At 49.8% G+C, this 24,663-nt stretch overlaps 1 protein-coding gene across 12 annotated transcripts in view; it reads left to right on the top strand.

Moving 5' to 3' along the window:
- LOC138916701 (liprin-alpha-1-like) overlaps positions 1–24,663 on the top strand; it is a 108,195-nt gene that overhangs the window by 10,627 nt on the left and 72,905 nt on the right. Inside the window, exon 1 of one of the 12 annotated variants that reach the window (XM_070229923.1) lies at positions 11,876–12,297. The exons of the other annotated variants lie outside the window; for them this stretch is intronic. Within the exon in view, the coding sequence (XP_070086024.1) occupies positions 12,244–12,297 (54 nt within the window). The 5' untranslated portion in view covers positions 11,876–12,243. Of the gene's footprint in view, positions 1–11,875; positions 12,298–24,663 lie in introns of those variants that run through there. 12 annotated transcript variants of the gene reach the window in all.

The following is a 24,663-nucleotide window of genomic DNA, read 5'->3' as shown; positions in this document are numbered from 1 at the left end:
GGATGCGGGGAGAGCTGTGGGCCGGGGCAGCAGGCCCGGCCTCAGGTCCACAGTCTCATCACCACCAGGGTCATCTCCTTGTGTTGCTGTTCCCTCTGTGTGGCGGCCGTGTCCTTCTGGACTTCTGGGCGGGTGTGTTGGATGTGGCCTTATAATTCGTAATCCAATGGAAAACGGGGACCTTGAGCCACCCCCCCCATCATGTTCCACTACTGGCCCGTCACTGAGCAGTTGGTTCTTGAGAAGGCCAAGATGGCATGCTGTCCCTGGCAGGGATGGGAGGTGGGTCCTAGATCAGCAGCCCTGCTGGAACCCTGTGCTGGGTGGGGCAGAGGTGGCGTTGCTGGAAGATAGGAGAATAGGGTGCTGCCAGTGTGGGATGCCCGCCGTAGCGCCCACCTGCTCACGGTGCCCCCACATGACTAAGCTGAGGGTGCGGGCAGCCAGCTCGTGCCCCCACACCATGGCCTGGCCTTTAATCCTCCAGTCCGTTCCCTTTGAATCCAGGGGGACCTTGCCAAAAGGAGCCTCTGGCTCTGTCCCTCCCTCTTTAACCCTTGAGTGACTCCTGGTACCTGGCCTGGAGGTGGAGTGCCTTCTCTGTGGCCTTCATAGTACCTCTCCCAGGCAGCACGCACTGTGCTGGTCACCCTCCATCGAGAGCTGGTGCCTGAGCACCGGCCCTTCCTGGAGCTTCTCCCCATGCCCCGCCGCCTCTGGCTCCGGAGGGCGCCTTCAGGAGGACCCTCGTTGGAAACACTGGTGAAAGCCACCGTTGATGATCAGGAGTTCAGGACTTGGGTTCGAGCTTGGAAGTCCCGGTGCTTGTGACCAGGGAGTTGGTGATTTCCTCCTGCACGTGACCTGGTGCTCCCTCCCTCCCGCCCCTCCGCCAGAGGACTTGGTTAGGACAGAACCCGGCCGTCCGCGGCCTTGCCAGCTCTGTCCGTGTGATGGGGTGACATTGTGAAGCTGCTGGGTGGCCGTCGGAGGGCTGGGACCTGAAAAAGAAACAGGCCAGACCTGCCCCAGGCGACAGCCTGAGAAGCGCTCAGCTCGTGACAGCCGTGCGGGTTCCAGTTCCTGCAGGATTTGCGGGCGCTGGGGGGCGGTGAGGATGGGGGTTATTCAGGAAGAAGTGCCACGTGGTCCCTCTGAACACACTTAGCACGGTTAGAATCGAAGCCGTCTGCACACGTCGGCAGGTGTTGCCTCCTCTTCTCCCTGTCCATTTGCTCGGTCTCAGCTGGACCGAGAAGTGGTCTGTGTGTTTCCCTTGGCCGTGGCAGCGACCCACCTGGCCCATGTGAACTGTCTCCCTGGCTCTTCCCCAGGATGCGGCTTCGTTCAAGGCCGAGCCGAGCTACAGAGGCCCCGTGAGCGAGCCGGAACCCGTGTACAGCACCGAGGCCGCCGACTACCAGGACGCCGATAGCCAGCAGGGTCTGGCCTACGCCCCAGAGGCCGTCTATGAAAGCACGGAGGCCCAGGGCCACTATCCTGCAGGTACGGGGGGGGCCCCTGTTAAGTTGCCCTGTGAAAGTTGCCTTCTCCGATGACTGATCTGCCCCCCGCTGTGTGGTGCCTTCTGACCTGTCGTCTTAAGCCATTTCTCGCTAAATGTGTATTTCCCATGGGTTTCATCATATATTTCCAATATCCTAATGAAATTTAGTGGACAAATAGGATGGATTTCACAGAGAAAATATTTTTACACACCAGCTTTATTAGAACACCTGTGTTTTGTAAATCCAATCTGTTTTAGGGGGTGGAAGACTGGAGGTTGACCCCTTTGGAACTTTGTCCTTGGCGGATGAGAGTTACAAAGCTTAGAGTCACACTGAACTTGTTAGTCCCGGTGTGTTGGCGTTGGGACCAGGGTGTCAGAGCCTTTCCTTCGGGAGCTGAGTGAGGTGTCATGGCAGGTGAAGGAGGAAAGCGGCACCTAGGAAAGTGGAGGGTACGTGGGTTCCGGGGGCCTCTGTGCTGTCTTGGTGCCATTTTACTTGCTCATAACAGGTGCCTCTGTGGTGCTTTCAGGTGGACCGAGTGGGTGCACACTTACACTCTCGTGATGGGTCTGCAGCACTGACTTAGGAGATGAGTAATGACAAGCTTAATGCGCTTCTTGGCTTAGTCAGTCCTTCTGAAAGATTGATTAGCCAAACATTTGGGTTTCCTTTTTTTTTTTTTTTTTTTTAAATATTTTATTTTATTTTTTTTCTCCCCAAAGCTCCCCGGTACATAGTTGTGTATTCTTTGTTGTGGGTTCTTCTAGTTGTGGCATGTGGGACGCTGCCTCAGCGTGGTCTGATGAGCAGTGCCATGTCCACGCCCAGGATTCGAACTAACGAAACACTGGGCCACCTGCAGCGGAGCGTGCGAACTTAACCACTCGGCCACGGGGCCAGGCCCTGGGTTTCCTTTTTAACATCTAATTCGCGCTATGCAGGGCTATAATGCTCCTTCTCTGTTGGGTTAGAGAATCATTAAGTTTTTTGTCCTCTGAATCTTATAAATTACGAAGTTCGTTTAGGTCAAATTTTATTACCACAGCTTAGAAGGATTGGTCAAATTATGTTTTACTGGGATTTTCATGTATTTATCTTTTCAGTAGTTTTGTTTGTTTGGTTTTGTAGCTGTGTTTGTTTTCATGTAATTTGGGGCACTTACACTGAAGTGTGTGTCAGATACCGCGTATTTGATAAGGTAGTTTTTGAGAGAATGGTCTCAGGGGCCCTCGCAGGGAAGGGACAGGAGTGTGTGCAGTCCAGTGTGGAGCGGCGGAGGCCATCGCACCGGCGGAGGAGCCGGTCGCTCAGTGGTTTGTTTCCAGCCACTGCTCAGTGTTGTAGCCTGGAAATGCCTCGCCGGGTGGAGAAGGCGGTGACGTCAGCGGTCCCTGAGCCCAGCGTTTCAGAAACGCAGTAACCACTGAGTGAACACTTTCAGGACCCTTCCGATTCCTGGCGTTTGTCTCATGTTTCGTGGCTAATAGTGTGACCAGAGAGGCATGTGCTTAACTAAATGCATTTGTCTTCCTGGCACTTTATGTTGGCACGAAATGCTGTACTTATAAAAGATTTAGCTGTAGCATACATCAGAGAATTTCCCCAAGCGTAAGTGTGCACCTCAGTGACTTTTTCACTAAGTGAACACACTCTCGTAATATACCGCCTACATTAAGGAGAGAAACATGGCCAAGCTTCCCAGAAGCCCCCTCGTCCCCACTCCCAGGAACTGTCCCCCAAAGCCGGCAGTGGTCTTGGCTTTCCACCATTGATGACTTTCCCGTGTGCTTGACTGTCTAAGTGAAATAAAGTTATACGTACATTTGGTTTCTTGGTTCTTTCATTCAGTAGTACCTTTGTGGGATCCACTCGCGTTGTCTCGTAGCTTTGTTCTTTCTTGTCTGCTGCCCAGGAACCCAGTCTCTGAATTTACCGTCATTTATTCTTTCTGCCATTCTTGGGTATTCTGGATGTTCCTAGTTCAGACGAACGCCGCCCTGCATATTCGTGCTTGTTTCTTTGGTGCAGGTATGTATGCGTTTCTGTTGGTGTTCACAGGAGTGGCACTGCAGAGGGCCAGGGTCTGCGTCTGTCCAACCTGAGTAGACACTGCCCAAAGTGGCGGTGCTGCCGCCAGCCGTGTGTGAGCCGTCCGCCGTTCCCCAGCGCTTGGTGTCGTCAGCTCGTTCGTTGCGGCTGTCCGGTGGGCACCGAGTGGAGGAGGCTCAGTGTGCTGTGGGCTGGCCGCTGCCCGGTGGCCGGGGACGCGCAGAAGCAGACTCTTTGTGTGTGTCTGTTGGCGGTTTCGAGATCCTCTCTTGTGAGTGCTTGTCCTTTGCCCGTTTTTCGATTGGGTTTTCTGTGTTGTTTCTTACTGAGTTGAAGGAGTTCTTTTCATATGTTCTGAGTACAAGTTATATATTCTGAGTACATGTGTGTGTGGCAGGTTATTTTACATTCTTGTGTATGTTTGCCCTTTGGCTCTCAGTGGTGTCTTGATAAGCAGAAGTTTTAATTGTAATCTAGCCCGATGGATCAGTCTTTTCAGTAATATTGAATGCTCTTTGTGTTCATTGGAAGATAGTATCACAAAGATCATGAAGATATTATCCTGTAAAAGCTTTATGATTTTATCTTTCACATTTAGACCTGTAATCCATCTGAAAGTGATTTTTGTTTGTGGTGTGAGATAACGGCCAAGGTTCCTTTTTTTTCCTTAAGTGTATGCTATACAGTTGACCGAGAATAATTTATTAAACAGACCCTCCTCTCCCCAGTGCACGACAGTGTCGTCTGTGTCATCAGGCAAGTGACCGTAAATATACGGGCCTGGATCTAGACTCCGCTCTGCCCCGTTGGTCTTTCTGTCGTCTTTGCACAAGCAGCACGCTGTGTAAATTGCTGTAGATTTAGCCTGTCCTGGCATCTGGTAATTTGAGTCCCCCAGCCTCGTTCTTGTGCAAGGCTAGCTGGGCTAATCTTCACCCTTTACATCCTCGGTTAAAATGTAGAGTCTGCGTGGCCGCCTCTCCCCGGAAAACGTGCTCTGATTTTCACTGAGATTGCGTTTCATCTGTAGACTAGCGTGGGGAGAAATGACAGCTTCTTAATATTGGTCTTACAGGGGCCCACGCGGTGTGCGGCGGTTAAGTTTGCGCTCTGCTTTGGCGGCCCAGGGTTTGCAGGTTTGGATCCCGGCTGTGGACCTGCGCACCACTTATCAAGCCGTGCTGTGGCAGGCGTCCCACGTATAAAGTGGAGGAAGATGGGCATGGACGTTAGCTCAGGGCCAGTCTTCCTCAGCCAAAAGAGGAGGATTGGCAGCAGATGTTAGCTCAGGGCTAGTCTTCCTCGGAGGGAAAAAACATGGGTTTTAAAATCCATGAACACAATATAGCCTTCTATTTATTTAGCTCTTCTTTAATTTGTCTTAATACTATACAGTTTTCTGTATATATATCGTCTACATGTTTAATTACATTTATTCATAGATATTTCACATTTCTTATTTTATTATAAATATATTATGTAATTGTTTATTACTGTTATATAGTGATAGAATTGATTTCTGCGTATTCACTTGCTAAATCCATTTATTTCTAATAGTAATTCTTCTTGTATTTTGTAGGTGTTCACAAGTATGTCTGCAAGAGACAGTTTCTTTTCTTTTTTGTTTCCAAGTGCTGTACTCGTTTTTCTTTTTCTTGCCTCGCTGGCCTGGCTGGGACCTCCAGCACAGTGCTGAGTAGAAGTGGTGAGGGTAGGGATCCTCGTCTCCCTCCCAGTGTCAGAGGGAAGGCTTTCGGTATCTCACTGTTATATCTGATGTTGGCTGTAGCTTTTCCATAAATATTTTTATCGAAATATCCAAATTCTCCTCTATTAGTTTGCTAAGTGTTTTTTTAAATCATGAATTAAATTATTAAATTTTCTTAAGTGCATTTTCTGCATCTTTTGAGACAATCCAGTTTTTTTCCTTTTATGTGGTGATTTACCTTTTAGTTTGCAATTCTAGAAGAATCCCAACCTGACCTTGATGTATTCTGCTTTCCCCGGATTTTGTTTGTTAATATTTTAAGATTGTTGCGTCTGTGTTTGTGAGAGCTTGGTCTGTAACTTTGCTGTCTTGTGTTGTCCTTGTTAGGTTTGGCTCCTGCTCGTCTCCTAACACAAGGTGGAAAGCGTTCCTTGTTGATTCCCAGAAGAGCCCCTGTGAGACTGGTGTTTTCTTCCTTGCAGTTTTGGAAGAATTGACCAGCAAAACCAGCTGGTGTAAGGTTTTCTTTGTGAGAAGGCTTTTAGTTTCAGATTCAGTTATTCACGTGGAAATAGGATTTTTCTGATTTTATATTTCTTCTTGTGTCTGTTTGGGTAAGATGCTCTTTTTTCCTAGGAATTTGTTCAGGCCACCCAAACTTTCCGATTATTAAGTGTAATATGGTTCATAATATCCTTATTTTGTGCAAGATCTCTTGTAATATCCCCTTTTAAAAATTTTTGATATTGGTAATTTGTCCTTTTCTCTTTTTCTTCATCGGTCTTGCTAGTCTTATGAATTGTAGTAGCCCTTTCAAAGGACAGCTTTTGGCTTTATTGATTTTTTTCTGTTTAGTATTTGTTCTCTATTTTGTTAATTTATGCTTTTTTCCTTCCATTTGCTTTGTGTTCTGTTTGCTGTTCTTTTTTCTAGTTTCTTGAGATAGATGCTTAACTGATTTTGGCTCTTTCGTCTTTTCCAGTCTATGTATGTGAGGCTCCAGCTGGCCCTGTAAGTGCACCTTTAGCTGCATCCCGCAAGTTTTGAAAGCCAGATTTTCGTTCTCTCTTGTGTGAAAACATGTTCTGATGTTCATTGTGGTATCTTTTTTTACTCATAAAGTTTTTAAAGAATTATGTCACTTGACTTCCCAACGTTTGTGGGGATTCTCTGGTTAGCTTTTTGTTGGTTTCTACCTTCCTTGCATGAAGATCCCTGTCTTGGTCTTTTGGGGCTGCTATAATCAGATGCATAGACTAACTGGTTTCTGAACAACAGAAGTTTATTTCGCATCGTTCTGGAGGCTGTGAAGTCCCGGATCAAGGCACCGGCAGATTCCGTGGCTGGTGAGGGGCCGCTTCCTGGTTCTTAGACGGCCAGCCTCTCACTGTCCTCACATGGCGGAGGGGGCGAGGGAGCTCTCTCAACTCCAGACTAATCACCTCGCAGAGTCCCCACCTCCTGATACCATCACCTTGGGGCTGACGAATTTTAGGGGGACGTAAACTGTCAGTCTGTTGTAATCTCTACGTACACCCTGCATTATTTCAACGTTTTGAAATGAGTCGAGCTTTCCTAATGGCCCAGCGTACATTCATTTTTGTTAAACGTTCCTTGGGCCCTTGAAAATGTTATTTATCGGTGAGAATGCAGTGTTGTATGTATACCAGTTAGATCAAGTTTGCTAATCATATAATTTAGATTCTAGTAGCCACATTACATAAAGTAAAAAGAAATAGGTGAAATTAATTTTGATAATGTATTTTATTTAACCTAAATATCCAAAATATTATAATTTCAATGTGTAATCAACATGAAAAGACTACTGAAATATTTTGCCTTCTTTTTGTTGTGATAAGTCTTTAAAATCGGGTGTGCATTCTTGCAACACGTCTCAATTTGAAGTAGGCACATTTCAGGTACTTAATAGCTGCATGTGACTGTTTACTGGGCAGCCCAGTTCTACACTCTTACTTTGTTTTTTTTGAGGAAGATTAGCCCTGAGCTAACATCTACCGTCAGTCCTCCTCTTTTTCCTGAAGAAGGCTGGCCCTGAGCTAACACCTGTGCCCGTCTCCCTCTACTTTATACGTGGGGCGCCTGCCACAGCATGGCTTGATGAGCAGTGTGTAGGTCTGCAGCCAGGATCTGAACCGCCGAACCCCAGGCCACCGAAGTGGGACGTGGGAACTTGACTGCTGCGCCACTGGGCCGACCCCTACACCCGTACCTTTTTTGGGTCTGTTTTTTCTATCAGTTACTGAGAGATGTGTCTTAAAGCCTCCCACTGTGATGTTGGCTTTGGTTGTTTCTCCTTTTCTATTTCTATCAATTTTTCTGTCTTTTGAGATCGTGTTGTGAGGTGCATTCAGATTTAGCGTTTTTATCTTCTTGGTGGATTGCACTTTATCATTGTGAAATGCTCCTCGTTAGTCAGGCTTCTTGCTGTCGAGGCTGCTTTATTTGATAGTGATCTTTGCCACATCGGTGTTCTCTTAGGTAGCGTTGGCCTGGGGATGTTTTGCTTTCACCTGTCTGTGATCTTGTATTTTTAAGCGTGCCTCTGTGGAGAGTATACAGCTAGTTTGATTTTAATCAATTTGACGATTTTTATCTTTTAATTAGAGCGTTTGCTCCATTTAAATATAATTGCTGGTATTTTGGTTTGTAGGTACCATGTTACTATCTGTTCTCTGTTTGTTCCACCTATGCTGTGCTGTGTTTCTCTCTGGCCTTCTGTTAGACGTATCGTGGTGTTTGGTTCGGTACTTCTCTCTTAGGTTGTTGGCTGTGTACATTCCTAGATACAGGGTGCATTTTACATTTGAGCCTTATTTACTGCTTTTACTACCTCCTGACACTGCTGTTTCCTTTGACACTTGAACTGCACTGAACTCCCTCCCGCCTCCTGTGTCATTATCATACTTTTGAATTTTAGATACATTTTTGGCATTATCCTCGTTTTGTACAGTTAGTGCTTATGAAGGTTGATTCTCGTAGTGACCCTTTCTGTTGCTCTTCACTCCTCGTTTTTTCGTATTTCTGTCAGAGACTACTTTTCCCTGAAGAACTGCTTTCATAATCCTTTTAGTTCCCGCCTGTGGGCAATGAGTTGTCTCATTCTTGTTTCCTGAAAAGTCTATATTTTGTCTTCACTTTTGAAGTGAAAAGTCTATATTTTGTCTTGACTTTCTATTGGGTAGAGGATTCCAGGTTGGTGGTTATTTTCTTTCGGCATTTTATAGATGCCAATCCATTGTCGTCTGGCTTCCTTCCCTGTCCTTAAAAAGTCAGCTCTCAGTGTTCCTGTTGTCCCACTGAAGGTGGTGCCTTTTTTCGTCTGGCTCCTTTTGACACTTTGTTCTTGCCTTAGGCACACTCCGAAGGACTGCTGAAAACCAAAGTGTGGTTTTCTTTGTTGAGTCAATGGCTTGATTCCTTCATCACTTTCAGACAAGTTTTGACCATTGTCTGTAGATGTTTCTTACTCCCTGTTCTGTCTTTCCTCACTTTGGGAGTCCCCATTTATATGGACATTAGACCTTTTACCGTGTCCTACATGTCTTTTGGGCTCCTTCTGTATTTTCCAGACTTTTTTCTTGTGACTTCTGTCTGGCTGTTTTTTACTGACCTGTCTTCTGGTTCACTGATCCTCTCTTCAGTTGTGTTCAACCTGAGCTTAAACCCATAGATTGGGTTCTTAATTTCACTTACCCTATTTTTCAGTTCTAGAATCTGTTTTGATTCTTTGGTGAAAATTTTCATTTTGTCAAGTCTATTTTTGACCAGTTGAAGTCTGCATCTGATAACTACACTGTATGGGTCACCCCAGGGTCTGTTTCTATTTCTGTTTTCCTTTTTTCTCTTGGTCCTGTTTGTTGTTATTTTTCTAAGTGAACCTTGGGCGTTATGGATGAAAACCTGTGGAGACTCTAGGTGATGCTGTCTTCCCTCAGCGCTTCCTCTAACACACACCCAGAGGACAGACCCTCTCAGTTCAGCCAGCTTCTGAGCGACTCTAGGCTGGATTCGGTCTTTGTAAGCCTCAGTCCTTATAAGCTGCCTTCATCTGCCCTCTCACCCAGGGTGTAGCCCCCGGGTCTCCATCTGAAAGCCTGAAGTGTTTCCCGGGGCCCCTCCTCCTTGGCAGGTCCTGAAGCCCAATTTTTGTCACCTGAAGACAATGAGATTCCTGAAGGCTCAGCCTGTCAGGCAGTTTTTGCACAGTGCTGGGCTCATTTTCTCTGCCTCCCTTTTCTCAGAGATCTTGGCGCCTTAAGTCCCGTCTGATTTGTCAGGCCTGTATTTGAATTTCTGTCTTCCCAGCCCCATGGAACTCTCCAGAGCTCTGTTAGCCAGTACTTTCTGCTTGGCTTTCTGCTGTTTTCTTCCCAGCTTATTGGTGCATTTCCCCAAATCCCTGAGGAACACCTGATCGTCCCATGCCCTGAGGGAGAGAGTGGCTCTCGGAATGTTAGACTGGCCTCAGTGGGCTGCCCTTTTGTTTGGAATCTTTGCCCCTCCAGTTGGCTGCCTCAGTATCTCCTTGATGCCTTCAAACAGTCTTAAAAGTGTATCCAGCTTTTCTAGTTGTTGGTGAGTGGATCTCCTGCAGGCTGTTCGTGTATGTAGCTGGACGTGGGCAAACAAATCGGTGTTCCCTCTCCATCTGAAGCAAGATGTCAGAGTCCTAGTAAGTATAGTGATCGTTATTGTTATGAGAGCAACCTAAACCCACTAGTCCTTGCTTAGTACCCCCTGTTCTTTTTCTACTCAGCATCCCGTTTGCCCTGGCCCAGCCACGTACACAGGGAAAGACGGAGCAGGTGGCCCACCCCACCAGGACACACAGGCAGCACCTCCGCTCCTGGCTCCTCTCTCAGCTGCTGCGCGGACGCTCCATCCTGGCACTGCTCCCTCCTCTTCCCCTTGCCCTGAGCCAGCCCAGGGCAGGCTTTGTGATGACAGGCTGGCAGTGGCAGAGGAGAAGGCTTAAGAGTTGGAAGGGGTTAAGTGACATTCTGTGAATTGATCACATGTGAGTCTTCACTTTGAGTGTTTAAACAAATTACTGCTTTTAAGCTTCCCTCCGGTTTCATTTTAAAGTTGAAAATGCAGATTTTGTTCTTGAAATCTAGTGCAGTGATTTTACAGTGTTTTTGAAAGCACCGAATGAGATTTTAATAAGACGTCTCACTCAGAGAGCTCCAGTATGTAAGACTGAGAAAAGAGAATCTATTTGGGTTGAATTGTGGGTGGGACCCCAGTTGTGGGTCCCCCAGAGTCCACCAATGCCTGAGACGGGGCGTGTCTGTAGGACTCAGAACGCCCTCGGGAGTAAGGTCTTAAAGCCACGACCTCGTGACGCCTGAGTCGACCTGTGTCGGGTGTGTTGGTTGTCAGAGCACAGGTCGAGGCTAAACTGGTAGCGGTATGAGGTGTGCTGGGGGCTGGAAAGGAAGAAGGTGCAGGTGCAGCCCGGTCGGCAGGAGGAGAAAGGACGAAAGATGATGCAGGGGACAGCTCGGGTGGTTGGGGTGACAGAGGAAGGTGCAGACACTGGGCAGTGTCTGGGGTGTTCTGGTTGTCACAGCTAGGGGCAGGGGTGCTCCTACACATTCTGCAGTGCGGCCCCCACAACGAGGAGTTACTACTATTCAGGAAGCAGGTGCCAAGTGGAGAGGCTCTGGTGGAGGAACCCAGGCTTCTCCCGGGGACTGCTCTAATCTCCAGTGGGGTGCGGCGCGCCCCTGTCGTTTCATCCTGAGTGCTCTTAGCAAGGCTTCCTCAAGCCCTTGCTGGGCTTAAGCTGGTGAGTAAATGAGGGAGAATTGACCTCGTAGTCCGCATGAGGTGAGACTAGCTCAGTGACTGCTGACTGAGGGTCCATTCTAGACGTCCCCTTCAGTTTAGATAGTGCCCCTCTGGTGGCCGTTACTGACTGCTGCTCTTGTAGGAAAATCAGGCTTATTTCTGTTGTGTTTGGTTTATGAAACAGTTAAATATATCCCTTCAAAGTAGTATTGGACTATTTGCATCTTCTCTCTTTTCTACACACTCAACTTGCCATCTCTTTGAAAGCAGCCCTGCCTTCTTTTCTTTTTTGAGGAAGATTAGCCCTGAGCTAACTACTGCCAGTCCTCCTGTTTTTGCTGAGGAAGACTGGCCCTGAGCTAACATCCATGCCCATCTTCCTCTACTTTATATGTGGGATGCCTACCACAGCATGGCATGCCAAGCGGTGCCATGTCCGCACCCGGGTTCCGAACTGGCGAACCCTGGGCCGCAGAGAAGCGGAACGTGCAAACCTAAGTGCCGTGCCACGGGGCTGGCCCCGCCTTCTTTTTTTCTTTTTGTGAATCCTCTTCTTTTTGCTGAGGAAGACTGGCCCTGAGCTAACATCCGTGCCCATAATTCCTCTGTTTTATGTGTGGGATGCCTGCCGCAGCCTGGCCTGACAAGTGGTGTGCAGGTCCGCCCTCGGGGTCCGAACCAGCAAACCCCACGCCGCCCAAGTGAAGAGTGTGAACTTAACCACTGTGCCACCGGGCCGGCCCCCAGCTCTGCCTTCTTGTCTTCCTGTTTCTGTCCCTTTAATCGTCTGCAGGAGCCAGCGCCACCCCCAGCCCCTCTGTGACTATATCTGGTTCCGGGTTCCAGGTTCCGTGCTCCTGGGAGACAGTGGTGGAGGCACACAGGATCGCAGTCCTCAGAGAGCTGACAGAGCGGATCCTTTCTCACGATCAGTACAGGTTGTGAGCGCACCCTGACAGGAGGAAGTAGTTAAGAGGAAAGACACGACCCGGTGTGTGGGCAGGCCGCCTGTGTGCACACCGTGGTCCAGCAAAGGCCTTTCGGAGGGCTCACGTTTGAGCCAAGATCTGAAGCTGAGCGGAGCCAGCCTGAGCGCTTTCCCGGTGCTGGGCCTGCTGGGGCCAAGGCCAGGGGCAAGGAACAACTTGGCCGCGTCAGGCCATGAAGCTGTTGCGGAGGTTCCTGGACCGGAGGCGGAGGGAAAAGACGAACAAGGTGAGGGGGACCAGGGAGTTGGGAGTCAGGTGGAGCCTTCCCCAGCAGAGCTGGGATTTTTGTTTTGTTTTTAAGGACTTCTGAGGGCCCCAGGGTATTGTGGCTTCTCAGGAAGGGGTTGAGGTGATTTGGGTGGGTTTTTATGACGCTGGTGCTGTGTGGAGAATGGGTTGAGCTGGAGGCAAGAACGGATGGGGAGTAGGAACCGTTGGTCCAAGAAGGCACTCCTGATGCCTGGGTTGAGCTGTGAAGTTAGTGCTTTGGGCCAGCACTAAAGTCCCCTTCACATCGCCCACCCCACAGAGCGCAGAGCAGTGTGCATGTGTATGATGTTGCAGAGCTAGAGAATGTTTCAGTGGCGGGTGTGTAACGGCTGTGTGTGTACGCCTGTCACGTGCACAGCACTGTGTTCAGATACTTCCCGAGTGCCTGTTACGGGGCAGGCACTGTTCTAGGTGCCGAAGAGTCAGGATGTAGTAAGGGGCGCATAACCCAGGCATGTTTCAGTTGTGCAAGGAGAGCTGGAGGACGGAAGGGCTGTGTGGGTTCAGCTGGAGCAGGTGAAATGTGTGGACGGTGCGGTGGCTGCAGCCGTGGCTGTTTTGTCCTGGGTGTCTGTGCAGGCGGACTTGGGGAGGCCGTGATCCCTGTACTTTCAGCCACGCCCTCTGCTCTGTCTCGCAGAGACCTGCCTCAGCGCCACGCTCTCTACCTCCGTTTGGGCGGTCTTTGGGTTCCTTCAGTTCAACATCGGCCACAACCATCCTTTGCCCTCGTCTGTCCCTCCTCCTGTGAGCAGTGTGGCCTCCCCCCAGCCAGGGGCTCAGAAACCGGGGAGCCCGCTTCGCCTCTTCCTCAGCCTGCAGTCTGCAGGTCCTGAGGCGTGTGCCTGTCCTGTCGGAGCCCGCCTCTGAGGTGCACTGGCGAGACCTGGACCGTTTTTTCCATCAGGGTGATTCGAGGAGCGGTTGGCTCCCGTGGCCTCTCCCGCCCCGGCGCCCTGTGGTCTGGCACCCGCCGCGCTGAGCTGTGGGCAGTTCCTCACATGCAGATGTGTTGTTTTCTGGAAACTTCTTTGTAAATATGCTGTTCTCAGAGAAGGCGGTCTTTTTTACTCACCCTGTGTTCTGCTTGCTGATTCTTCGTGCTAACGACTGCTAAGTAATTTGATAACTAACTCTTTTGGAGAACCAGTTTTGCCCTGTGAATAAAGATCTTCAAAAGTGCTCGTATTCTGCCCGAGCAGTTTTACTTCTGCTCCAGAAATGGTTTCTTTCTGGAGGGGACTTTCGGCATAAGGATGTTCACCATAACAACTTAGCGTGTTTACATCCTTTATTCCTGAGCAAGTTAGAAAAGTAATAGATGCCAGCATCTATTTATTTTTAGAAACCATTTAAAGCATAAATAATGTGTAATTCCCACTTCATGGGTTTACCATCTCTCGCTTTTGCCTCCCAGCCTCACCTCCTTCCCCCTGGTTTTGGCATCACCTCGGGAGGGACATGAGTTCCTGTGGGCCCGTTCTTGTGGTTGGAGGTGGGGCAGCGGGCCCTGGCTGTGACTGCAGACCACGCTGGACTCTCCCGGAGCTTCCTCGGGCGTCTGCGGAGGGCCACAGACAGGGAGCCCATTCCCAGCGACCTTCCTGGTCAGCTGGGGCCTTCTAGTAGTCGGAGTGCCCATTGGTGTTCCTGCCCGAACCGGGTCCTGTACTGGAGGTTGCGAAGTGGTGATTTTTCTGACTCAATCCTCCTTCATTTGTTAGCTGCTCCTCTTCAGTAAGGAGCATCCCTTTCTGTTCTCTTTCTCTCTCTCAGTTGCTGTGGCCCCTTGCATTTGTATTTATTCAGTGTATTGCAGTCAGTTATCATCATTATTCCTTTGGATACTCAGATTGTCCCCTCAGCTGGGCTCCTGTGTCCTTTCACCAGGGCCCTATTAGTCTTTGAATGCTCCGTTGTTTCCTGACACAGAATTTGTCGCAGACCCACTTTGTGTTTCTCCTGCCTCAGATCTGCAGTCGTTCCTCTGAGGAGCCCTGGTTCCTTTTGGTGGGGAAATGCTGTTTAGAAATCAGTATCTGGGGGCTCGGTGTGCTCACTGTCACAGAGGTTCACATCTAGGTTCTTTTCGGGACAGAGCTGGAGAAAAATCTTGACAAAAAGAAAAACCTGGATTTCATATTGGTATTTCCTTTACAAATTAAACCTAGTTTTTTCCCCTTAATTTCTTTCTTTCTTTTTTTCTTTTTTCTTTTTTCTGCTTGATCTCCCCCAACCCCCCGATACATAGTTGTATATCTCAGTTGCAGGTCCTTCTAGTTGTGGCACGTGGGATGCCGCCTCAGCGTGGCCTGACGAGCAGTGCCATGTCTGCTCCCCGGATCCGAACCCGCGAAACCCTGGGCCCCCGAAGCGGAGCGCATGAACTTAACCACTCGACCCCGGGGCCGGCCCTTATTTTGTACTTCTTGTCTTAGACTGACAGTTTTGATTTCTAATGATATTAGCCTTAATTTTTTTATCCTATGATACACATAAAATAGTTTAAACCTTTTAATATCGTATTGTTATAATCATCCTGTTGAGTGAAGTTTTAGAGTTTCTTTGTAGTTCTTTTGGATCTTAGAATAAACCTATCTTAAGAATACATAGCTAGAATAATGGGTTTCAAAGCAATGTGAAGTAACATAACCGCACAACATTTGATAAACAGTTGGAGTGCCCGTTGGTGTTCCTGCCCAAATCGGGCCTTCTGTTGGAAGTTGCAAAGTTCATTTGTTTCTGCTGCTTCTTAAGTTTAGGGTTTACATTGTTCTTCTGGAGTTAATTTTTCTTCAAATACATAAAGCTTTTACGTGATTCAAAAACGAGAAGTATAGAAAAAGGCATAGTCGGAAGTCTTGCTCCTCCCGTCCCTGTCCCACTCACGCCTTCTAGGTGGGGGACCACGGTCCGGTTTGCCTGAGGGTAGGCCTGGGTTTTGCCTCTTATCCTCAGGCAATTAGCAGTCGTGCCCCTTTCACTCTCAGAAATGAAGCATAGGGAAAGCCTTGTCGGCGCTTGCTAATGCTCATGAGAGAGCGGACAAAATGTTTCCACTTGGTAGGTTTTTCCCTGTGGCTGGAAGGAAGCTCTTGGCCGAGCTCTGCTGACTTGGATCGCGGTTCGCTGGGCAGGGAAGGTCCACCGAGGGAGTTCTTTGTGGCTTCCAGAGGCTCATTCTTATTCTGAGGAGGAAATTTCCTCTTTCTCTGAAAATAATCTGGGAGCTTGAAGCATATCTTGCATTTCCAAGTTTTTCTGCTTTGCAAATGGGTAATTATCCCTCCTGCCTATGTACTTTTAAACCTTTGCCAGTAGTAATATGGAAATTGATTTCGTGTAGCGCCATGCTGAAGAAGACTAATCAATGTCTCTGAGCCCTTAACATCTCTGGAAATCCCGGGGTGCTGCTAAGAAGCTAGGACACACTCTTGCTCCCGCCTTAAAAATAGTTCATGGGGAAAACGTGAGTGACAGGTGAGGTCGCGATAGCCTGCGCGCCCTGCAATAGAAACAGCTGTGGCAGGGCAAGGGTATTTTGAAGAGTCTTGAGTATGAATTCTAGGATAGTCTGATGTGTTATTTTCATGCAAATGAAAATATGAAAGACTTCATTTTTGACTGAGTGTGAAATGCAGTTGATGCACAGAGTTAAAGAAGTCCTGTATAGAATTTTACTTGGCTGTTTTGTGGCTCAGCTCCTGTAGCTCCCGCAGAGATACACACGGAAGGGAGACCGTCAGCCAGCTGGCGTCTCCTTCTTCGTGCTGTTTGAAGGCGCCTCACGCAACGTGCTGAGTGCCTGTCCCTCCTCCGGCGGACAGACTGACTGCAGAGGACAGTGGCAGCAGGTGTGTGGGTGTGTGCCGCCCTGTCTCCTGTGCTGCCGTCCGTCTCTGTAGGTAGACCCCCGGTCTCCCTCGGTCCCGGTGGGCAAGGCTCGGAGGAAGCAGCCTGGTGGGCAGTCGGCGGACTCGCGCCCCATCCTCGCCGAGTTCCCTGCATCAGTTACCTCGTCTCTGAGCCTTCGGAGTTCTCATCCGTCAGTTAGGGACGGTAACTGTCGGTTTTGCTTCAGCAAATATTGATTGTCTGCCGTGTGTTAGGCACTGTCTGTCCAAGGGCTGGGTAGACAGATGTTTGGGGGATTAAATGAGATAATAGCCAGCATTTATTGCTTCTAAGCCTCTTTCTGTGAGTTATCTCCCTGAGTCTCATAACAGTACTGTAGAGCATTCTTTCTACTATAAATAGTGCTGGAAGGCAGGGGCCTGTTCCGCAGCCCGTCTGACAGTGAAGGAATTGAGGCACGGAGAGGTTTGGGAGCCCCTTCAGAGGCCGGTAGCGAATGAGTGTGGAGATTGGTTATGGTGAAGAGTGCTTCCCTCTGACTCCCACAGTTAACCGTGACCAATAGGGAAAAAAGGAGAATGACGAAGAAAAAGTGCAAACGGTATGCAAATGTGTGGTGGACAGAGTGACAGTCTCTCTCTCCACCCCGTATGTCCACAGTGTGGGGTATTTTATCTGAAAGGCGGTGGTGTTTTTACTGTGCGTTCATACTTTTCGTAGAGAAAGATGGGTGAAGTTCTACATTGTGAGAATACAAGTAATGAGTACAATAAACTTGCTGAGTCAGGGGGCTTAGCGACAAGCTGCCTGGTGATCCGTGCAGAGAAATAAATTATTCTAAGGCCTTTGGTTCCCCGCGTGGATGGGAGGGTGGGAGAAGAGCTCTGGAGGCCCCCCCGGGTGTGTTGTGGTCCAGTGCTGCCCCCCTCCCGCATCCTCACCAGGCGTGCCTCAGTCCAGTGCTGCCCCCCTGCCGCATCCTGAGCTGGCGTACCTCGGTCCAGTGCTGCCCCCCTGCCGCATCCTCACCAGGCGTGCCTCGGTCCAGTGCTGCCCCCCGTGCCGCATCCTCACCAGGCGTGCTTCGGTCCAGTGCTGCCCCCCTGCCGCATCCACACCAGGCGTGTCTCGGTCCAGTGCTGCCCCCCTGCCGCATCCTTGCCCGGCGGGGCCCGCGATTAAAGGATGCCTCTGCACACTGCTCGCTTCTTGTCTCAAGTCTGAGATTGGCAGGCCTGGGGCCGTCCTGCGCTGCCCCAAATGCAGGAGAGGCCGGGAGAGTAAGTGCCTGGGGCTCTCAGCTCCTCTGGCCCGGTGCTGTTCCCAGGCCTGGGGAGGGGCTCAGAGGCCAGGCAGCCAAAACAGGTGACAAATTGTGACAGCGTGCCTGAAATCACTGCAGCTGTGCCTCTGCAGCTGGAGAAGGCAGTTTAGTGTTACTTACATGGCAGCTGGAACGCTCCTCCTGGCTGGGATTATCGGGGCCAACTGCCGCCTCCCCCTCCCCTGCCCTGACTTCCCCGAGAAGGGAAGAGAACACGTGTTAAATAAACCCGGGGATTAGGGATTTGGAGTTATATACCGCCCCCCCCCCCCCCGTTTGTTACTTTTATTCTCCTTCCTGATGATCTTGACTCCATTTCTGTGAGACAGTTTCACAAACTGGACAGCGTGTCTTTTTGATGTGTGTATGGTGGGTGCCTGACAGTCACCAGAGTGGGAGAAAGGCCCATGCAGGACAAAGTAGTAGGTGGTTAGAATAAAGGGTTTAAGTTGGAGAGAATGTGCATTCCGAGGTTGTTTTCTTGTGCAAACCATAGAAATAGTTGTTCCTAACGAAGTTTGACGATGAACTAAGAGATTGTGTGGAAGCAGATTCCTGATTATAGGTTCTGCGTAGTTTGTACAAACCCTTAACGTCCAGTTCGTTCCCCTTCATGTTCCCCAACTGTGTCCACAGGGCTGGGCGCTGCGGGAAGGGAGCTGTTTCCAGCAGACCTGGAAGCGTTAATACAGTAGCCGCTCTTTCCGCGGCTTCCAGGCTGCGAGCCCGTGCCCCCGCCTGGCCTGGAAACCCACGAGCTGTGGAGGGCAGGGCGTCACTGCCCACCGTGTCTGGGACTCGGGATGCGGGTTTCTCTGTGCTTTGAAACGCTGCCGGTGTTCCTTCAGTTGTAAATTCGTCTGAAGAGCCTCTGGTGGGAAGTTTTATAGTAATGCCGTGTAAAGAGATAGTGACACACGTAGTGCTAATTTGCAGTAACTTTAAGCATTGCCAGTAATTTAATTTCCAGGGAGCTCCTGAACCGCCTGTGCTCGGGTCTCTGTGGTTCTGTTTGCTGCGCTCGCTGGCGGGCATTAGGTTCGTTCCAGTTGGAAAACCTCTGCGGGAAGGACGGAGGGAAAGGAAGCACTTGCTATCCACACATTCTTGGGTAATTATTTTCATTTGAACGAAAGTTTTGTGCCACTGACTAGGAAATACGTTAAATCCTAGCCCTCTGCTCCCTCTGCTCTAGTCGTCATCTTGGAGATTCCTTCGTCTCTGTGGGGTCACCCGTCCCCTTTTTGAAGATGATCGCCACGTTTCTGTCTGGAGCTCCACATTTGGGATGCTCCTGCATGCCCAGCCCCGAGTTTTGCCGTATCCCTTAGACGGCCCGTAGACGTCCTGCTGTGTCTCAGTCCAGGGTCCTGCTCCGCCTTCCTCCTTGGTCAGCCTCGAGTCTCCCCGCCTCCCTCCCCACTTCACGCGCCTCCTCTGCCCTTCCTCGCTCATCCTGCAGGGCCAGTCCGCAGCTCTGTCCGGTGTTTTCTGCTCTCACGTCGTTTCTGTTTTCCTTTGTGCTCTGGTGCGCTAGCTTGGGCCGTTCGTGGGGCCTTGGTGTCTACATGAGGTGGCTTTGCTTGTGCTTTCTTCCTTTCCAGGCCACCTAGCTCCCAGGGTAACCCAGACCTCTGGCATGAGAAGGTTTTGGCAGGGCCTATCCATGGCAGCAGGTGTTTGGCAGTTTGGCATTCATGGCTCCGTGTTCTGGCTTTATTCACCTTTCCCACATCTTTCCCTCTGTAAATGCCCCTTCACTCTGCCCAACCAGTCTGCTCACTCTGCTCCCCTTCCCTGACGCCTCGTCCTGCGCGATTCCCTGCTCGGGTACAGCCTCTCCCTCTCCTCGCTTTCATCAGACCCCAGCTGCCTCTCCAGGCCGAGGTCACCCCTGTGAGGTCTGCTCGGACCAACTCCGATTCCTACTGGGATTCAGAGTCGCTCCCATCTCTAGGAGACGACAGATTTGGTGCTTGGGGCTGGTTTTACTGTGATTCCTTTTATCTTTTCTCCAGTTTTTCAAAATGCCACCAGCTTTAAGAAAAACGCAGATGAAAGAGTAGGATCAAGGTCATTCTTGAGGGGGCAAAAGAAATCACAAAAAGATCTCCTGTGGGGCGTGTGGCCAGCCTCTTTCTCCCCGTGGGATGATGGCGGTGGGCTTGCTGGGTGAGCGTGGAACAGTCTGCTTTTTCACTGACTGCTGAGTGGCTTCCTCTTCTTTCCCACCCTCCCCTCCTCCTCTACCTCCCCCTCCACACCCGTGTCAAATCTTGGATCCTCTGCTTACTAACTTTCTGATCTTGGCCAAGATATTTCACTTCTGAGACCGTTTTGTCGTCTGTAAAGTAGAGATACTATTTATTTCCCAATATTATAGGCAGATTTAGTGAGAACTAAAATAAAGCATCCACCGCTGTACCCTGCAGAAGATGGGCCTTCATTAGATGCGAGGTGTCTGTCTGCAGACCCCGTAACCCCGACTCGGGTGACTGGGAGGGCGTACAGCCTGCGGGGGCTTGGTTTGGGTGCTCACCGTGGGATCTCCCCCTGAAGATGACATCGTCTTGAGCTCTGAGTCCCGAGCTGCTTATCAGCCAAGTGACCTTTGTAGGTCACTAACCTGCCCGGGCCTGTCTTCCAGTCTGTGAAGTGAGCTCATTATGTATGCCTTCCTGTCGTATGTGACATCTACTTTTATGTGATAAATATTGGAAAATATTTTGAAAACCAGTCAAGCATTAAGCACGTATAAAGTTATTACAATGAATATTTGTGTCTTAGGAGTACTTAGCATCGTGCCTCCCAACTTTTTTGTTCAGTAAATTGTCCAGATTAATAGGGCTGCTCCTTCTCCAGCTGGTATTGCTGTCTCCTGAGCTTGCTGGAGCCTCGAGAGGAAATCCCTAATAAAGTAGCTTCCGTTCCAGTTTTGTACTTAGACCTTTGGTTCTTTCTGAGACGCCCTTCTTGTTAAGTTAGAGGGTAGGTAAAACTGGTTATAATATAAGGCTCGTGTGAGACTGGTTTGCAAGACGTGAATACACGGAGCCATGACAGTTTAAGAAGGTTACAACGCGGTAATATTCACAGTCAGACGTAGTCGTTGCTGGTTCAGATCCACGGGGACCTGTTGTTTGAACACTACATTGTTCGCCCGGGCTGGGGATTTTGAAACAGTGAGGGGAGCAGTTCTTTCCCTCGAGCAGACTCGTGTGAGTGTGGTGCTGCACGGAAGGGACAGGTGCTGTCTTTCTCAGGGGCCGGCGGAGCCTGTACAGAGCGGCAGGGTTGAGCTCCGGCTGCGACGTCGTGTTGGGCATGCGGGAGGCGCTGGGCTGGGGCGGCATTGGGAAGGAGGAGCTGCCACGGGCGCGCGAGCACGAGCAGAGGGAGCAGTTTGGGCCGGCTGGGCGGGCCTGCTGCATGTCGGGTGGTTGGCTGCGGAGGGGTGTGGTGTGCCAGGCACGCCGGGTGGGAGGAGAAGGGTCGACAGAGGAACAGAAAGGCGCCGAGGGTGTGAGCTCACAGCAGGGCGGTCCCCGAGGGCTGGAGTCAGTTCTCCGAGAGCGCTCTGGTGGGGCAGCGTGATGGGGGCCCTGCAGGTGCCGAGAGGCCGCCTTTGTTGACGCTGCACCCTTACCTGAGATCCGCCAGCCAGCTGTGTGTGCTCCGGGGGCCGTTGTCACTCCTGCTGTGGACACTGCAGGAGAGGGGGTCGACAGCGTCTTCGGGCTCACCTGTCCTCACTACTGTCAGCCGAGGCTGCGTGGCCTTGCACGCCGCAGCTCCTGTGTTTCTTTGACTTGTTAGCAGGCGGGGAGGAGCTGCTGTCAGTGTAGCCTCAGGTAGCCGTAGGTGCTCCTTCTGAACTTGTGTTTCTGCTGACCCGGCGTGATGGAGCCGCGGGAGGAATCCCGCATGGAGAACTTTCAGGCACGGCTGATGTCGAGACCCCTGCCTCAGCCCGAGATGCCCTCCTGTCCCGTGTGTCCAAAACGCTCGTCAGAGACGGAAAGGAGAGCAGGCTGCTCGCTTGTCCTCGGTGTCCTGTGCGCTCAGCTGGAGCTTCCAGGTGTGGTCTCCCCGTATGTGTTGCAGTGCTGGCCCAGCTTCTCCGTGCTCGTTCCCTGCCTGCCTTGGGAATTGCGGGTGGCTCTAGGGCAGTGAGGTGCAGTGTGCGGGGACCCAGTTGCCGTCAGAGTGGGGCTGTTGAATAGTACCCGCGGGGGTCTTGTTTGACATTTCTGTTCCCGTCAGTAGTGGAGTCTCAAAGTGTGACAGAGCAGGTCCTGTCTTAGATCCCTTTCTGTGCCGTTGTGCTCGGTGGTACCTATGAAGGCCTAGGGGGTGGTGTCCAAACGCTCTTCCACATCTCGGACGTCCTCATGTAATAAAGGTCATGAAATAACTTCAAAGAGTGCTTCATCACACGCAAAAGAGTGGATTGTGGCTTTCTTTGCAGAATTGAAGTGCTAGTGTGAACTACTGACAAGCCTGAAAAATGCTAAAATAGTAACTGAATCGGGGAAACCTTGCTCACAGCCTAGGACTTTTCAGGAGAATTGCTAACCTGTAAGCTCTAAAGCTGTTCCTGAGAGGGGCTGGGGAGACCAGTATGACGTCATTTTACTAGAGGAGCGGGGGCGTTAATCAGGTTACTGTCCTCCCCTCTCAGGTTCAGGATGCCTGGAACACTGGCACCCTCCATCACTTCTATGCCTTTATTGGCTCCATGTTTTGGTGGAGCCATCATTGCCGGGAGGGATACCACCACATGCTAAGGCGGGACCACCAGTGGTTCTGGAACGTGGCGGAGTGTGAGTGACGGAGCAGTGACTCGCAGGTGGAGCGTCCTAACGGAGGGACTCCCTCGTGGTAGATGCTGTCAGATGAGTCTCCAAGGGCTCACTAAAAGATGAGCTGCTGTTGTCAAGCAAGGAAGACTAGGAAACATAGTTTAAGGGTCTCGCGGAGATGTTTTAAAGCCTGGTGATGTAAGTGCAGAGTAAGCATGTTCGATGTGGTAACTTAGCGTGCAGCTGGCAGGAACACTTTTGTCTGCCTGTTTACTGTAATAAATTTGTGGGGCTGAGTCGGAGTCAGAGTCGGCTGGTGCTCTACTTTCCTGGAAGGGTGTGTTAACGTGGCCAAGCTTTCGGGCAGCGTCTTCGTAGGGAAATGGGGGGCTGGCCCCTTGAAGTCGCCTTGTGTTTAGGCACACAGACTATGTATGTGATGTTTACATAAGCTTCATAACTGGGGTGTCAAGCTGAATAATCACAGGTTTGTGATTCTTTCTACTGTTATGTAATAGCGTAATATTTTAATCTGTCCTTTATTGCCATGGGAGGTTAAAAAAGGCAAAGATTTGGGGCCAGCCCCCTGGTGTGGTTAAGTTCGGTGCACTGCACTTCAGTGGCCTGGGTTTCGGGTTTGGCTCCTGGGCACAGACCTACTCCACTCGTCAGCCATGCTGTGCCAGCAACCCACATGCCAAGTAGAGGAAAATTGGCAACAGATGTTAGCTCGGGGGCAGTCTTCCTGGCCAAAAAGAAAGGGCAAAGATTCTACATAGAGAAATTGCAGTGAAATAAAACATTATTTTTGCAAATAATGTTTTATCTTCTAAAAAGTAGTAAGACAGTCCTCACTCTGCATGGGACTATAAAAATGACCATGCAGCTGGCCTGCTACAAAGCAATCTTAATCATTGATGGAGACGATTGTGTTTGTGATTGTTACGTTTTTTTCAAGACATTGCAAACTCTCTTAAATTATAAATGTATGAGGAAATGACAAAAACAGTAAAACTAATCTTTATTTAGTACACTGCAATTTATAACATTAGAAACGTTGAGAATTCAATTCCATAGGTCTTGGAGCCAGCAGGTCCATTTCTGGGTCTGTCCCTCAGAGCAATCCAGTACCTCCTTTTTGTACATAATTTTAAAAAATCAGTACAATATCCTAATTATAAAATAAAGTAAATTTAAAAAGTTAGTTTACGGTGAAACATTTCATTCTGTAAATGTTTGGGCACGACTGCACCGAAGACGCAAGTCAGATGTTTGTACCTTCTGCTGATGAATGAGTTTAAGAGAAGATGATCAGAAGCCATTCCATAGAAAAATAGAGAAATGTGAAAGAAGAGGTGGCCACTCCATAAAAGTGTGTTAGGATAAGTAAACACAGACCAATCTCAATTGTATTTGATCCGAGAAAAATGAATAACCGTGACTGAAATAAGGACAACGTGCCTTTCGTATCACAGATTGTCAAGTAGAGACCTGGGCAAGTACAACAGTCTCGCATACGAGCTGAGCCTTCTTTGCAGGTGAAATGTCAGAAGAGTTCCCTTGGTCATGAGAGGGCCAGGGGAGTGACGGAGGGTCACGAAGAACATATTGCCTCTGGAACTCTCACCAAATGCCCAGGCATGCGTTCAGTCCCTGTCATATGAGAAGATTTTGGAGACCCCTATTTGATGGGCGACAGGGAATGGAAGATGGATCCAAAAAAGAAAGTGGGCCCTAAAGTTTAATAACACACCAGGGTGGCAGAGCTACAGGAAACAGGTGTTTCATAAGCTGCTGGCCCAGGAGGAATAATTTAGCAGTAGCTATTAAAATTGCAACTGACCTTTGACTCAGAAGTTCTAAGGTTTTATCCTGCAGATGCACTTGGCACACGTGCAGAATGATACATGTACAAGGTTATTTGTTGCCATGCTGTTTGTCAGAGCTAAAGATCGGAAGCACAGTCGTAAGTGTCCATCGGTAGGAGAAGAATAAATACGTTACGGCTTTTGTGTCAGTGCGGCTGTGAGAGGAGGAGGACGCTGCGAGCCGGCCGGCCGTCCTCAGGCCGTGTCCCTGCTGGAGAGGCACTAGAGGGAATGCGTGTCTCACTGGATTCTCCGCGCGTCGAACCTCGGGATAAACGGGGAGCGTCTGCCTTCAGCTGCCTGCCGAGTTGAAGAGCCACCAGGGCTGGAAGGGAGGCCTCCATGGATACCTTTATTACCATTTGTAAAAAACAAAGTTTTAAAAGTTGGTGTGAAAAAAAGCTCTGTCCTGAGCATCCTTCCATTGCTGCTGCTATCCCTGTTTTGTAAAAGTTTGTGATGGCCAAAACATC

This window comes from Equus caballus, chromosome 12, assembly GCF_041296265.1.
Source record: "Equus caballus isolate H_3958 breed thoroughbred chromosome 12, TB-T2T, whole genome shotgun sequence".
NCBI classification, from domain to species: Eukaryota; Metazoa; Chordata; class Mammalia; order Perissodactyla; family Equidae; genus Equus; species Equus caballus.
The sequence above is the reverse complement of the archived record's forward strand: the minus strand, read 5'-3'. Positions and strand labels throughout refer to the sequence as shown.